Source organism: Haliotis rubra, unplaced genomic scaffold (assembly GCF_003918875.1).
Source record: "Haliotis rubra isolate DU_JTF1 unplaced genomic scaffold, ASM391887v1 Scf1097, whole genome shotgun sequence".
NCBI lineage: Eukaryota > Metazoa > Mollusca > Gastropoda > Lepetellida > Haliotidae > Haliotis > Haliotis rubra.
The window spans coordinates 116,415-132,251 of record NW_025765000.1 but is presented as its reverse complement, the minus strand read 5'-3'; the positions used below and the strand labels follow the sequence as shown (position 1 = coordinate 132,251).

At 40.3% G+C, this 15,837-nt stretch overlaps 2 protein-coding genes across 2 annotated transcripts in view; both read left to right on the top strand.

The window, feature by feature from the left end:
* Positions 1 to 5,210: 5,210 nt before the first annotated feature.
* LOC124283871 lies at positions 5,211 to 10,648 on the top strand. Its single transcript, XM_046719896.1, has 5 exons — positions 5,211 to 5,272; positions 6,123 to 6,218; positions 6,356 to 6,499; positions 9,657 to 9,798; positions 10,452 to 10,648. The coding sequence occupies exons 1-5, from the start codon at positions 5,243 to 5,245 to the stop codon at positions 10,646 to 10,648; spliced, it is 609 nt and encodes a 202-aa protein (XP_046575852.1). The 5' UTR covers positions 5,211 to 5,242.
* A 1,235-nt stretch (positions 10,649 to 11,883) lies between these two features.
* The window catches only part of LOC124283859, a 39,373-nt gene continuing 35,419 nt past the window's right edge, over positions 11,884 to 15,837 (top strand). The window contains exons 1-6 of the mRNA XM_046719888.1: positions 11,884 to 11,894; positions 11,983 to 12,102; positions 13,663 to 13,806; positions 14,201 to 14,314; positions 14,566 to 14,823; positions 15,517 to 15,655. Of these exons, the coding sequence (XP_046575844.1) occupies positions 13,692 to 13,806; positions 14,201 to 14,314; positions 14,566 to 14,823; positions 15,517 to 15,655 (626 nt within the window). The 5' untranslated portion in view covers positions 11,884 to 11,894; positions 11,983 to 12,102; positions 13,663 to 13,691. The remainder of the gene's footprint in view (positions 11,895 to 11,982; positions 12,103 to 13,662; positions 13,807 to 14,200; positions 14,315 to 14,565; positions 14,824 to 15,516; positions 15,656 to 15,837) is intronic.

Sequence of the window (15,837 nt, the reverse complement as noted above, 5' to 3'; positions counted from 1 at the left end):
ATATTTTACGCAAGTCTGTGTATATGGATCGGTAACGTCTCATTATGTAATGTTTGTACCTACAACACTTGATCCACAGGGCCAGACCAAGCGGCGTCTTACCTAAACGTTGACCCCTAGGGTTGAGGGTAAAAATCCTTTGATGTGATATGTTGTTTTAGCGTTGTTGCTTCAAGGGATTAAAGGCTGGGTGTCACCCAAAGTTGAATTCAGGTGCGAAAAGTGATCAACAATTTAAGTATGAGATCTGTTCACCTACTGGAATATTATTATTTAGTGAGTTCACTCAATGCCACTTATTTAGTGAGTTCACTCGATGCCACTTATTAATTCAATCATATCACACATGTAAGGCAGCATGATATCTCAAACATCATTTCCATCATGGCAAATGCACAGCTTGATCACTACTTTCTTATAATAAATGTGCATTTATAATGCGCGCAATCCAGACAGATATGCCTGCTCAAGGCGCTACAAGGGGACTGTATAAAGATAAAAGTCAGGGAGTGTTGACTGGATTTAAATGTTACTATGATACTTGGAGAACATATGGGTTTGAATTGAATTTCTCAAAGGTTGGACACAGTTTCAACTCTGATGGAAGTGAGTTCCAGAGGATAGGGGCAGTGCTGGAGAAAGATCTGGAGCCAAATGTCTTGAGTCGAAATTTAGGAACTTGGAGAAGATTTTGGTCACTTGATCGGAGTTTACGTGCTGGAGTGTATGGAGTCACGAGTTCAGATAGATAGTCAGGGCTGGTGTTGTGGAGGCATCGATAGGTGATACAGAGAAGCTTGAACTCTTCCTACTTCTTGGGGTGGTAGATACCTGTGTATGGAGGGATATATGTATAGAATAAGCAAGAGGAAGACCGGAGGCTGGGTTTCTTAATTCTACGATCAATGACATTCTTTCGAAACAGCCACCAGCGCACAAAGATGACTCGACTGAAATGAATAAACACATATAATGTAGATTTATTAAGTCATTATAATTATAAATGAGGGATGGCACGGCAGGGTTTACTCCCATTAGTTAGACATCCCAACTGTCAAACACTGGACTCGAGATTAATTAGGGCAGCACCCATATATAAATGAGAATGTCCCAATTGGATATTCTAACCAGTTAGTTGAACCTAACGAAAAACTGTTATTGTGTATAAATATCTTGAATTTATTTTTGATCAAATTATCTATATCAAAATCAATTTTGTACGTGAAGTCTATTGATACTGTTTAAATATTATAATTCCATTAGTGCTTTACTGTTCACAAATGACAAATGCTAATTTCGCTCAAATTTGTACATGAAGTGTTTTTGGTAAATGTTATAATTCCATTTACAATTTAGTGCTTTACTGTTCATAAATGACTAAATGCTGAATCCGCTATTTTGTCGTTCCTGATTTCTGTATAACCCATGTGACTATAACAACATTTTAATCCCATTGTATCCAGTCAGTGGTGCGTGGACACTGTCGGCTCCTCCCTTGCCAGTTTGTTTTGACACGCTTTAGAAGGTTGACGTTTTGTTAATGAACCGACCACGCAACCCGCCAAGATCATCGACAGCTAGATTGCACGGCAACAGTCTATTTGTGTCAGTATATTTATACTAAGGTTTCTTTAAACAGTGATACATGAAGAGTTAAAGAGCATATTTGGTTGATTCCTATATTTACACGGGATATACAATTTACGAGCATCGTTAAACTACGTACATTATTAATACAATGGTATTTATCACCAATATCGTTCATTTGACACGATTTCCAAATATGATCACTAAATGGAGTGCTGTTCCATCTCCCTGTTTCATTTGGCAAGCGCCGACAAGCTGTTCGAGGGAAGAATATCTTAGGCGCGGAAAGGAAAGGAACATAAACAACCTCGCCCTGTTCTATTTATATACTTGTTTCACAGGTCTGTTGTCAATACCAGATCAACCTGTTTAAGTCACATGGTGTAAGTCACAAGCCTCAGTGAACAACGCGTGCATGTGAAAACATGAGGTATGCTAGCCAAAAAGAAACTGTGAGCATAGGAAATTGACTATATATTAGAACTACAAGTGTACAGAAATACGGATGTAAATGCAGTAATTAGTGAAACGAATTGAAAATATGCATGTGCTCCTTTTCTTGAATGTGTGGTTTCTGCACGGACAGGCGCAACACGTTTGTGCATGTGCATTTCGATAAACGAGAAAGTCAGGTGACTGCGCATTTCCATTGCGACCGAAACACCATTTCAGCAATACAAAGACATCATCAGAACAGTAATGAAATTACCGATCGGTCAAGTGGAGGACGTTCTCGAGTCGCCCAGACTAGAAAGAAAGATGCGGGTAACTCATCTCCGGTAGAAATTCCAGACTGAACTGACCTTTTCTCAGACCATTCCCGCCTATCCACCCCAACACGTCAGTACGGGATACGACCACGTCGTCCCGTCATGCGACCTACCTTTTCATCCGTCAACCTCGGTTGTGGTGAAGGACTGTCGTTTCCACAGACGTGTCCAGATGTAGCACATTCAGTAATGACCCACGTCGGCGTGTCTACAAATTTGTGTTATGGGTGTGTTACTGTGTGGGGAGGAATGTGTGGGCAGGAGAGAAAACTACTTGTTATCGTTAACGATAATTGGACAGCTCAGTGTTTTACAGATGACTTTTTCGCCCAATTTTCCAGCGAGGTTGAGGTGACGGGATCGAGCCAACCTGTGACCGGTTATAAAACCTTGGAGTCATCATTATGTGCAGACTCTTTCAGTGTTGTCAAAACCCCTAGTGTACAGTACACAACCCCGTGGATCCGTTGTTATATGACCAGATGGTGGCCACATGAATACGTGCAAACACCTAGTTGCGGGTACAGCAACGTGCAGTGAACTTGGACTAAGTACTGTGACTATGTGCCCAGTCTGCCCAGCTGTGAATGGGTACCTGGTAAGGATGGGAAAGACTCACTAACTCGGTGCGCCTAGTGGCTGCAAGAATTGTATGATCCCCATGGAGTTGAGATTGATAATACGACTTTGAGATTGACATCCAGTGATCGAGGGAAAAACAAAGCACCTTTGAGTGGCTGAGCTGGATATCGGCGCTATACAAATGGATGGATGGATGCATGCATGTATGTATGTATGTCACGAATTTTCAACGTATAGCTGTGGCCTCTTTGAACAAAAGACATGTCCCATATAGAATACTCTAGGATGTCGGGGATCGTTGTGTTGGAGAGCATCACCCGAGGCCCATATGACACGTTCGAAATGTGCGTGTCATAGGGCTGTCAAATTTGAATTTCTTTGATAGGTCAAGAAAAGCCTTTAAAAAGGCAACGTTGGAGGCACCTGGGTAAATTCAGAAATGTAGCGAGAAGGACATGCGATCATGATCATTTGAGGGGTGAAGCTGATTTCACGATGACCATACCTCCGTCTATTGGAGAGTTGCTTTTATTAGAGATGAGTACTCGCATCGCAAATACGGTACTCCAGTATATGACATTTCATATCAAAGGTCTATTCATGTCCTCTTGAGGATACAGCCACTAATAATCTCGGTTGCTAATTTATTCTACCGATTATAAATTGTCATTGATTTACAAAACATATTCATCGACATTGTTCAATATATTCTATTTCCTTCAAACATCCAATGGTGAAATGAAAATTGACATTAGTAAAAAGGTCCCTCGATAAAGCTTTGAAATATTTATCCCTTGTGATGGAAAAAGTAATACAGTCAAGCAGGACATAGTTGACTGTGATTCTTTCATCACAAGGGATACAGAATTCAGCATCCTCATCGTTTCTTAAATATCCACGAGCATATCGTGAATGGCCAATACGACATCATCTTAATATGACCTCTTCAATGTGTTTTTGAATCACTATTAAAAATGTGATGATACCCGGTGTTCGCGAAGAGGTTTAGCATGCCCTGCCAGACCAGTAACACCCACCATCTGTTTGCCAAATGTTCCGCAACATGAAAGTATTTTTGCCTGACGCTGTACAGCAGTTCCTCCATACGACGGCGTCCTGTACGACGGGAGCTGTGCCAGTTTACACTTATCAGAAGTTAGCACAAATTCCGTGGTCTAGACTACCATTTTTCTGGAAGCTACAGTGGCTGAGTGGGTTAGACGGCTGACGTTGTGTGCCTGTCTCTTACAGTGTGGGTTCGAATTCCGGGATGGGTCTCAACCCAACAAAGTTACTAGAATCTGTGCTTTACTGAGAAAGTGTAATCCCAAATATAACCTGTGGCGTGAGGACTGTCCCGTATCCGGTTAGTCTAAAAAAAAGCAAATACGTATGCCGATCTGACATGTCCTGCAACGCCAAGGAATAAACCATTTTAGAAAATAGAGTGCATCAGGCAAACTGGTCATGAACCACTGAGGGAGCAGGCTTTAAATCCCTCGGGTGAAGGCGCAGTCATCATTACCAATTCGCTTACGTATCCGGGTCTTATAAACAATTTCAACATTTCTGAACAAATTCAAAATAGTACAAACAAATCTCCATAAAAATATTTGAAGTCATTAATAACCTTGTTATTGTGCACTTTGGTTTTATTGTATACATCACCCACCTATAACTTACTGTATATCACTACCCGTGAAGGTCCGGGTTAGAATGAATCTTCAGTAACCCATGCTTGTCGTAAGAGGCGACTAACGGGATCGGGTGGTCAGACTCGCAGGCTTGGTTGACACATGTCATCGGTTCCCAATTGCGCAGTTCGATGCTCATGCTGTTGATCACTGGATTGTCTGGTCCATATTTGATTATTTACAGACTGCCGCCATGTAGCTGGAATATTGCTGAGTGCGGCGTAAAACTACACTCACACACTCGCTCACTGTATATCACTGTCAGTTTTCATTCACACAAACCAGTCCGTGCCATGCATTATCTGAAAAGCTTAACAGATACCGTGGGCATATATTTTTAGTTTTACGCTCGATTTTAAATACAACTGAAAACGTAAAACAAAAACTCCAACTTCTAACTCCAACGAGCAAAACTCAACGAAAAGCTCTCGCCTATATCATAAAAATGTGTTCATAATAATCAGAAGGCACAATGACATATGACATTAATTATTGGTTAATAAAAGGGTTGATTATGTTGGTGATATATTACAACTAAATAAAATCAATGGCTGACAAGTTTCTGTTGTTCATTAAGCTGCGGATGCTGGTAGATACAAGTGTGAAGAAATGCCAAATGCATCACCCACTGACTACATTGTAAGTATTAAACGTTCACATTTAGCTGTCTTTTCCATAAATTATCTCTATAACAAACTCAAGATTGAAATAATGTTGTTGATAAAATCTGAACCTACTTTAAGTATGTGACAACCTGTACTCCAGAAAGCTATGCCCACAAAATGTAGTTGTTATGGTAACATATAAACCTAAAGTGTGCTTCTCACTATATGTTAAGAATCTCTTCTTTTCCCGGAATAACCGCATTTGAGGTTTTTGTTTGCTCTTAGGTTTTACTTTTTGTAAGTAAGACCCTTCCCAGGTTTTACTTTTTGCAAGTAAGACCTCTTCCCAGGGTTTACGTTTTGTAAGTAAGATTTTTTCCCAGGTTTTATTTTTTCCTAACTCTATATCAACATCAACATTCAAATGATATATGAGTGTTTGAAATCAATTGAGAAATATCGTCCAAGATCAATTTCAAAGTGCAAATGTTTTCCAAAGCAGGATTTGAAACGCATCTATCAGGTTAGTAAGCGGACGCTCTACCTCACGGCCACTGTGCCAACGAAGACGTTGGTGTTGAATTATCTATGTATAGTTACTGTCATTAAATTTATTTTACTTGCGCTTCAGTTATTGTTATGTAGCTTCACTTATTGATCATCTACATTGCAATTATCCATCATTGACGGTTTATATGTTAGGGAAAACACTTCCCCTTCGGTTTTGGTAGAGGATGTAAAACCTTGGGATTTCCCTCCTCCCTCGGTTTTACATTCTCTACCAACACCCCCGGGGAGTGTTTCTCCTATACATAGTAATCAAGGTGGATATTCCAATATCTATCAAATTCATGGGTTTTAAAACATAAGTATGCTTTTTGCAGAATCAGAACCAACAGCAGCATGAGCTTTTCCCCGAGGACTTTACCGGATACAGATTTTTGGTGCTGACGAGAAGTAATGATAACACAAGCTGTAGTGTGAGTGTTGTTTATGTATAAAGATTGAGTCGATAGACGTGTAACTATTACTGGAGAGTGAGGGCACAACCTACAGGACATGTCCTGTTATATCAGTATTACACTATCTTAATGAAATAATATCACCTTTGTTGCAGCTGCTGCGTATGTACATTGAGGGAGTGAGAGGGTCAGCATCTGGGATATGTCTTCATCCCTCTAGGCCAGCCTTGTGGATGCCTGGGAAAACTGGAGATGACATTACAGCACAGATAGGAAATATCAAATTGATATTATTCGAGGTAATTATAACCAACTATATGTTTCCTGTTTAACATATAACCCATCTCATATCGGTGCAACTCACAACCCTGCAATTTTCATGTATTAATTCGTTGTCACCTATGTAACACATAGAACTTAATACTTCTGTCTGGCTCTTAAAGTTTATATGATATTTCGGGCAGCAAATTCGTACTTGTTCTGCACTTAAAATAGTCGTAGTTACAGATCGTGCCATTTCTCTCTTCCATTTTATCCTGCCGACATATAATGCGGGTGGTATCATCAACGCCTCGTATGTCTGTCCGTCCGACTGTCCGTACTCATTTCGTTTCCAAAGCAAAACTCAACAAAACTTGGCAAAAATATCCAAAAGACCCTGAATTGGTGCCTTTTGCTACGTGCCCATTTTGGCTTTTTGGTTGTTTTTTTCTTGATTTATATGGAAAACAATATGGTTTCAAAAGGAGTGGTGGATTTCGTTTCCGAAGCACAACTTGAAAACCATGAAAGATTTTTCACGGTGCCTTGTGATACTCGGTTTGCTAAAAACTTATGTTTTGTCCGTTTCCATGGCTGAAAGTTTGATTTTAACTGTTCATAGTGTTAGGTTTGTCAGAAAGAGTACTGGAGATTCTTTCATGAAACTGTGCACAAACAAAAACCAGGTTGTAAACTTTTGATATGAGTGATTATGTTAATTTGTATTGTTCGTTTGAGTGAGTGAGAATTTAACGTCACCTCGGCAGTATTTCATCCATATAGTGACGAGTGAGTGAGTGAGTATGGTTTAACGCCGCTTTTAGCAATGTTCCAACAATATCACGGCGAGGGACATCAGAAATGGGCTTCACACATTGTACCCATGTGGGGAATCGAACCCGGGTCTTCGGCGTGAAGAGCTAACGCTTTAACCACTAGGCTACCCCATCTCCCCATATATATATAAAGTGACGAGGAAGGTTTTTCATACACAATAAATATACGTTGTTAAATAATCAGTCATCGAAGGACTGTAAGATTACTAGAGTATCACAGATGGAGTCTAAAACTAGCATGGAAATCTAAAACTATTTTATTTACGAAGACACTACAATATAAAAACAGACTATAGATCGCCAACAACCGAAGGTGGATCACTAGACTAGAGACCAGGGGACTTACAGTGCTTTTGCTACAGGCATGGACCCTAGTTGGATTTACACCATCCCTTTAGCCACTGGTGACTGTAGAAAAAGTTTACCCAACTATTGTTCCCTTGACCTAGACATTGGTGCGTACCTGACATAGAAGTACAAAATTACGAATCTCCTTACAATGTTATTGTTTTGATAGCTCAATGGCCCCTAGTATGGTGATCCTCCTTCAGTTGTTTGCGATCAATAGCCCATTTTTTACGTTGTATTGTCCAAAAATAGTTTTCTACTTTGAAAGATATATGGTAGCTATACTGAGTCAAAAAAGAAACTTAACATTCTTTCTTCAGGGCACTATAAAAGAACAAGAGATGGTAAGATGGTTAAATTGTTATTTTTTCATTCCTGATATCTGTGTTATGTACTCGATACACTGACAGTGCCATAATCAGTTCCATTAGGCTACACCAACGTTCCAAAACATGGGTATACAGAATGTCAAGTCACAAGAATAAAAATGCGAAATTTCTCAGTTCAATATCGTGTATGGCCGCCCCGCGCATTCACCACTGCCAAACACCTTCTCCTCATCGACTGCCTGATGCTTGTGAACACGTGGTTGGGGATTCTGCGCCATTGCTCTTGCAAGGCAGCGCTAAATTCCTTCAAATTCTGAGGTTGGTTCCTAAGACCACGAAGCCTTCTCGCAAGAGCATCCCAAACGTGCTCTATTGGATTAAGGTCAAGGGACCTCGATGGCCAGTCCATGACGTTGATTCCAGCGTTTTGAAGGAAATTTCGTGTCAACATCGCGGTATGCGGCCGAGCATTATCATGCTGGAACTGTAAACCTGGGCCATGAGCCGCCATGAAAGGAACGAGTTCAGGGGGTGAGCACCTGGTCGCGGTAAGCAGCAGCTGTGAGGTTTCCACGGATGATCAGAAGTCGGGAACGGTTGTTCCCACAGAAAGCACCCCACACCATGCAACTTCCGCCCCCGAATCTGTCGACTTCCTGTACACAACATTTGGCATACCGTTCACGACAGTCGTTTCCAGACTCTATGCCTGCCGTCCGCGAATCTGAGGGTAAACCTGGATTCATCGCTAAAGACGACTCGATTCCAGTCACTCTGGGTCCATCGGAGGTGACGTCGAGAATGGAGATTGGCAGCCCGCAATCGATTTCGAATGGTCTGTGAGGACAGTCGACCTCTAAACATCTCAGCCTTGGTCCGTGTAGCCGGCAGAAATCTGTCACGTGGGTGACGTAGGACGATTTGACGTTCTTCTGCTCGTGACGTCACACGTGGACGACCCGACCTTGGGCGATCAGAAGTGGTGCCAGTTCGTTGTAGACAGTACGACGGCTGCATCCCATTGCTCTTGCGACGTCAATAACTGATCTTCCCGCTTGCAACATGCCAACGGCACGTTCACGTTGCACATTTGACAATCGTGACATTTCAAGTACCGTTAGAAGTGTGGTTTAAAAGTGTTTTTTCAATTCTTGAAGCCAATGCAAACACGTGCATATGGAGAAAACTTCGATGCGAAGATCACGTGATCGACTGCACGTGCAAAACCTTGCACGACGAATGGATGGGTTTGAGTGGGTTTTGCTAACGTTTTTCTAGAGTGGAAAGATAGGGATCCCATTTCGGATACATAGATGTATCATCAGAGAAAAAATATTCATTATTTTTCAAATTACATTTTGTGAAGTTTTTTTTGACTCAGTATAGTTTTAACTCATTTTGTGATATTCAAGTAAGTTTATTGTCCTTCGTTGACAGGGTTTTATATATTTTATGTATGCATTATGATATAGTCATGATATGGCTTAAATATTGCCGATGTGGCTTTGACTCACTCACTTTGATAGCTCAATAACTACTCGTGCATACGGACGGACAGATTAGACACAAATTCTCTCATCGAGTTGGACTTTAAGTAACTGTCAGATCATTTGTTCTGTCAACTTTGTCATCTTCTGATGACTCTTGTTTTGTGACTGAAAGTATGCTTGTTTCAACTTAAGCCGGATACAGGTTGTGCCTGGCGACCAGCTGGAGTAACAGTGACAAACATCCACTCGTCACGAAGTCAATATTTCTCCTGTGCCCAGTCGGTTCAGGAGTCAGGACGGACCATGAGGAGGGTTCGAGAAGCTTTCACTAGAAGTATGTTGAACATTTGAATTGTGTAATGTGTAATTGTATATCAGCTGATATTCGGTGGTATTAAAACGCATGACGCACTGAAGATGAATGAATAACTAGACAAATATACATTGAAACACACAGCTTAAGGTTTACAACCACGATGCGTCCTAACTTTGGCAGCAGCAGTACGTAACAGGTCCTGTTATACATGTCTGTGCAGTTTCAAATGCTGTAAAGTCAATACCGAATATATCGTTCTTGAATACGGAATTATGTTGAGAGCTAGCAAGCAAGCGATGTTTACGGCCATGCAGTAAAAGGCACTGGATCGCTCTCACCCAGATCAACATAGGTGCGGCAAGGGTTCTAGAACTAATCACCTTTTAAAACATGACTACTACTTATGTAGTGTTCTGAAAATGATGTAGGAAGATACCTCTTTTTACTATGGCTACGAGACAAATTTATGAGAACTTCATTCACATGCTGCCATTTACAATATTCTCTACCTCTATTCTGCAACATAACATGATTTTCTACATATACGTATCTGTAAGTTAGGGGGCGAGGGCCGTGTTGGATGGTGAAGAATGGTGAAAGGGTGTGATTATGTACTAGTATTCACTTGTTAAATTAGTCCCTGTATTCCAGTTCTACCAATCGTTTCACAGGACTCACAGTAACAGTTTACACAACCGACAGAATTTTTGCTGGCACGGACTCTGGCTTGTTTTTGCGGGTGCAGGGTCGGACCGGAGGGGGCAGTGAAAAGCAACTCTCTGGGTCGTTTGAAAGAAATGATGTTGATAGGACTGTTATGGACGTTGGGGATATCGGTCGACTCTATGAAGTGAGGTGTGTAAACTGATTTTTACACTTTCTCAGTGGGAGCCGGAGCAATTTATACTTATCCGGGGTTAGTCTAAATTTAAAATTTGTTACATTTGGCCACTTTCTAAATAGCATTGTGTATTCATAGCTTTCGGCCGTGGGAGCCGTGTCAATTTACACTCATGGGAGGGGTACGCAGTCAAGATAACCAGTTGTCCGACTTCCATTTTTTTGGAAGCTGTGGTGGGTGAGTTCGTTAAGCGGCTGGCTTTGTGTACTGGCAATTAGGTGCCTGAATCTGAGGGTGTGGGTTCGAATCCCGGATGGTACTCAACAAAAAAGTACTAGAATCTGTACTTTACTGAGAAAGTGTAATCCCAAATATGACATTTGTTACATTTAACCACTTTCTAAATGGCAATGCGTATTTTTATTTGTGAACAATGTTTAATGTTAAAAGTGTTTAATAATGTGCTTAAATCTGTTATTGGTAAAATGTTGTGATGAATACATTTAACGATATTGCAGAATACGAACTATCTCAGTTGGTTTAATTAGGATAATTGTATGTACTTTTTCATAGGCATATTTTAATTGATACACTTAATGCAGGTAAACTTTACTTGTTACAGAATACGCTCAGACGACAGAGGTTTCAATTCCGGTTGGCATCTTAAAAGGGTCAGCATCTCCTGCTTGACTGTGTTGAATTCTCCAGGATAAATATGTCAATGTTAAAACTGTAAAGGGTCTTTTTAATACTGTTCATTTTCATTTAATTCTTGTTTGTTTTTAACAAGAAATTGATTTAATTAATGAATTTTGATTAATATGTTCTGTAGATAGATGTATTTTAGGGTTAAAGTAGTGTAAAAGTTATTGTCCCCCTGAGAGGGTACGTAATTCAAAGTAATTCTAAACCTACTACCATTTTAGTCGTAGAATATATGTTCGTTTAATTTGTGGCTAGATTAGGTAACATGAGAACCAACTTTATATGCATATTACGTGTGTGTGTGTGTGGTGTGCGTGCGTGTGTGTGCACATCACTAATACTCAGTGATCCAGTCACATACCTGTCACTATTGTTAATCTGGATGAAACTTTTTGGCAGATAACTGAGACTGGTTATTCTCTGTCATTGGCGTGTGGTATTTATAAACAATGTTTATTCCTGTGGTTGTAGATTGAAATCCATGAAGATGACAGTACAGTTGTATTTCAATGCAACTGTTGGATTGGCGGAGGGGACCCGCTGGAGAGAAGTATCAGTGTCAAGAGTGGTAAGTGGTATCAGATAGTCTTAATAATGACTTTTTGTGAAAAATATAAGCAAAATATTGTTTTACACCCTTTCTGATTGTATCACAGAGTGTGCAAACATCGAGTACTGTCGCAGTCAACGGTGCATTACCTGCGCAGCATGCCTTCCTTCAGATTCAGATTCAAGCTACTTTTATGCACTCAACAGTTCCAAAAGACAGTGTTATCGTAAGTACTCCAACCGACATATGTAACAGTTTGCATATAGAAAAAGCATTGGTTTACTTTCACTAAGTGCGCACATAATTACATAGAATGGTTACATCCAAGCAAGAATAACAGTCCAGCGATGGTAGATTACTCTCTTCTAATGTGTACGGTTCTCAGTGTCCTTCCGTTAAACAGTTTCCCTTAATTTAAATTACTTGTGTACGGTGTCAAGCCATAATAAGTGTCATCATAATAAATATTATTAGAATACTTTAAAAACTAAATGGGGAGGGGATCAAGCTACCCTCCTACACATTATTGGTGCGTTCAAAACTTGATTAGGGCTCCATTGTATATGGTGGAGACTGCAAAGGCAGTCTTAAAATTCTTCATTCTGTCCACCACCAAGGTCTAAAACTTTGTCTTGGATCCTTTAGAACTTCTCCCGATGAGCCATCTCTTACACAACGCTGTATAAAACCATCTTTACGATATATTACAAAACTATATTCTAACGAATGGAACCCTGTATATAACTGTGTGTTCAATCCCCTCTATGAGGATTTATACTATAAGAAGTCTTCTCTTGTTCCGCCTCTAGGGCTAAGAATTAAACCATTTATGTCGGCCGCCGGCATTGAGCTGGAAGATATATCACCTTCCCGTCATCTTTCTTCTCCTCCTCGGCAATTAGTGAGGCCACAAGCTGACCTCACAGTGACAAAGTTTAAAAAGTCAGAAACCAATGAATTACAACATAAAAAGGAATTTGATTATCTATTAAAAAGTTATATAATACATACAAATCCATATTTACAGGTGGGTCCAAGGATAGTACCGCAATTGCTTGTGCCACTGTCATTTGAACCAGAACAATATCTTCTCGATTACCAGATCACAGCTCAATTGTCACAGCTGAAGCCAGCGCCATATTGACAGCCTTAAAATATATTAATTAACACCCTAAAGACAAACAATATATCATCTTTTCAGATTCTCTTTCTTGCCTTCATGCTATAAAAAATCGCTCTTGTAAACATCCACTTTTAATCGAAATAAATGAATTGTATAATGATCTTGCGACTGGCCAATTCGACATCGTCCTCTGTTGGTTACCCAGCCATGTTAGAATCTCTGGTTACACTCAACAAATCTGTGACACCACTTCTCATTCCATACTCCGATTACAAAGCTACCATTAGATTATATATCCGTGATCTCAAGCAAATGGAGTGGGACACCCAGGTAGGCGTCAATAAACTACCACAATGCGACTACCATCGGATACACCTACTTGGGTAGTCAGTCCAGATTTATACAATTCAATAATTTCAATTAAAAGTGAATGTTTGCCACGCAAACGTTTAAAAGCCTGAAGGTACGAACGAGAGTCAGAAATCACAATTTGTCAGCGATTCTTATGATATATGTGCAATTGCTGAGATTTCATATGAGTATGGAAAGGGATTTTGTCACCTTTCAATGATAAAACGAAGGGTTGTTTGTTTTAAACATAGCGGAAACTGAGGAAGAATATGTTTCAGTGAATCTGACTTCCAACTACCTCTGTCTATTCAGGATGCCAAGACATTGCCAACTGTCAAGGGATGGCGGAGTGTCCTTGCAATGACTGCCAAGTGTGCTCAAGATGTGAAGGCGTTATGATGGAAGAATCAGGCATGCGAGCTTATGCCATTTCGGCTGACAGAAAATACTGTAGAAGTGAGTACGTTTAGAAAAAGCGAGCAATCTAAGGTCACTTACAGTATCATTCTGATGAGGAAATGGTAGACCCTATATTTGTAGTAAAGGGTATATGTACTGGTAATACAAATTGTTTTAAGTGAGTATGAGTAAGTGAGTTAGTTAATATTTAACGTCACCTCGGGAATACTTCAGACATATTTTTGAGTGAGGGAGTGAACAAGGTCATACGCTGCCTTTGCCCACCACTATGCTGCAGACAACCCGAAATGGATCATGGTGAGTATGTAGCAAACAAAACTGGGTCTTTGACTGATGAGTGGTTTTTTATCCCATTGGCCTATCCTATCCCTTACAACTGATTACAAAGCAAGAGGAATACGATAAGATAATCTGTCTATCCGAACTTCAGAGGCATGTTCATGGCGTTCTGACAGCACGTGGTGTTACCCGGGGACCTGCCAGGAGGAACTGGCCAGTAACTGCATCTGCTCTCCTGGATTCAGTGGTTCAAACTGTCAGAACAGTAAGTTTACTTCACAATTATTACACTTCTTACCTCCCGGCCTCGATTCTTTAGCCATACAAATTGGTGGTGTACTATACATAATGAGTTACTTATTTTGGTAAATATAGACAAACACAAATTTTCACTGATTGTATACCGTTTAGTAGGTAGCATTAGACACTCAGTGATTGTGACAAACTTAAACTACTTTTAACAATACCATAACTTGTCACCAGTGGTTTGACTGTTTTCACGATTCAACCCTTCAGTTGACACACAACCCGTGATACTATGGAACAGAATTGTTGTACATGGCCAGGGTAAAGAAACAGCCAAGGCTCCAGTCGACCCGAACAACTCTGAGGTCCAGGAAGACTCGTGGACAAACCTGAGGAACATGCACAGTATCAGCTATGATTTTCACACAAGCTTCAACCCTTCTGAACTGCCGCCAAGCAGGCATAACTTCATAGATGGTTACAAAGTCGGAATAGTACAGGCAAAAGTGACACTAATCATTTTCAAAGGTACACCGTGAACTGTTTAGACAACAAAAAAAACTTGATTTTCAGAAAAAAAAGATCGGGGGTCAGAATTGATTTGATATTTTTGTATGTTCCACTTAACGTTAAACCCTTTGTCTTTAAACCCCTTCTTCTGTTTCAGCACTCCTTAGACATACTTACCCTTATCGGAAGCATCCTGTATCACCACTTATTTTCAATGCTCCATATTCGTTTCGACCCGTGAAGGTCCGGGTTAGAATTGATCTTCAGTAACCCATGCTTCTCTTAAGAGGCGACTAACGGGATCAGGTGGTCAGGCTTGCTGAATTGGTTGGCACATGTCATCGCATACCAAGTGCGTAGATCGATGCTCATGCTGTTGATCACTGGATTGTCTGGTTCAGACCCGATTATTTATAGACCGCCGCCATGTGGCTGGAATATTGCTCAGCGCGGCGTAAAACTAAACTCATTCACTCACTCATATTCGTTTCAAGGTTGCCTTCTTAAACTGAACTGGTTCAATACTTTGCAATTACTTCTCTGATATATATTTGGCGTTGCTCCTGATAGAGGTAAAAGGTCATCAAGGCATGGGATGATCACAAATCAAAACCTTATATTACACCACAAACGATATTAGCTTTGTGTTGTATAGGGACTTACAGCCGACAAAACTGAATGAGATCTTACATTTTCTTCATTTTATTACAGAAATGATTACCTCTTTCTCAACGTCCATTGACTGTCGTGATGTTTCTAAGCTTGACCCACAAACAGATATCTTCAAATGCAGTGGAGATGTCAATGTGACAAATGTCTTGACTTCATCGGAGCTAATAACAGGGAATGTGTAAGACAAACTTGCCTATTACAAATATATTGCTTTCCAATGTCACAGTGTGTTTTCATCTGCGTAATGCTTATCATGTTCCCAACAAGGTTGGATATGCTGTGTGAATCAATATTGTGTTGTTGCATTTAAGTGCTAACATTGCTCAAAGAACTTGATTCATGTATAAATCAATGTTTGTT

What these genes read in the sequence shown, in the direction of transcription:
- LOC124283871 (XM_046719896.1), top strand. Translation starts at nt 5,243, where the DNA reads ATGCCAAATGCATCACCCACTGACTACATT. An exon ending in CATCACCCACTGACTACATT is followed by an intron (nt 5,273 to 6,122) that starts GTAAGTATTAAA and finishes TGCTTTTTGCAG; the next exon opens with AATCAGAACCAACAGCAGCA. An exon ending in ATGATAACACAAGCTGTAGT is followed by an intron (nt 6,219 to 6,355) that starts GTGAGTGTTGTT and finishes CCTTTGTTGCAG; the next exon opens with CTGCTGCGTATGTACATTGA.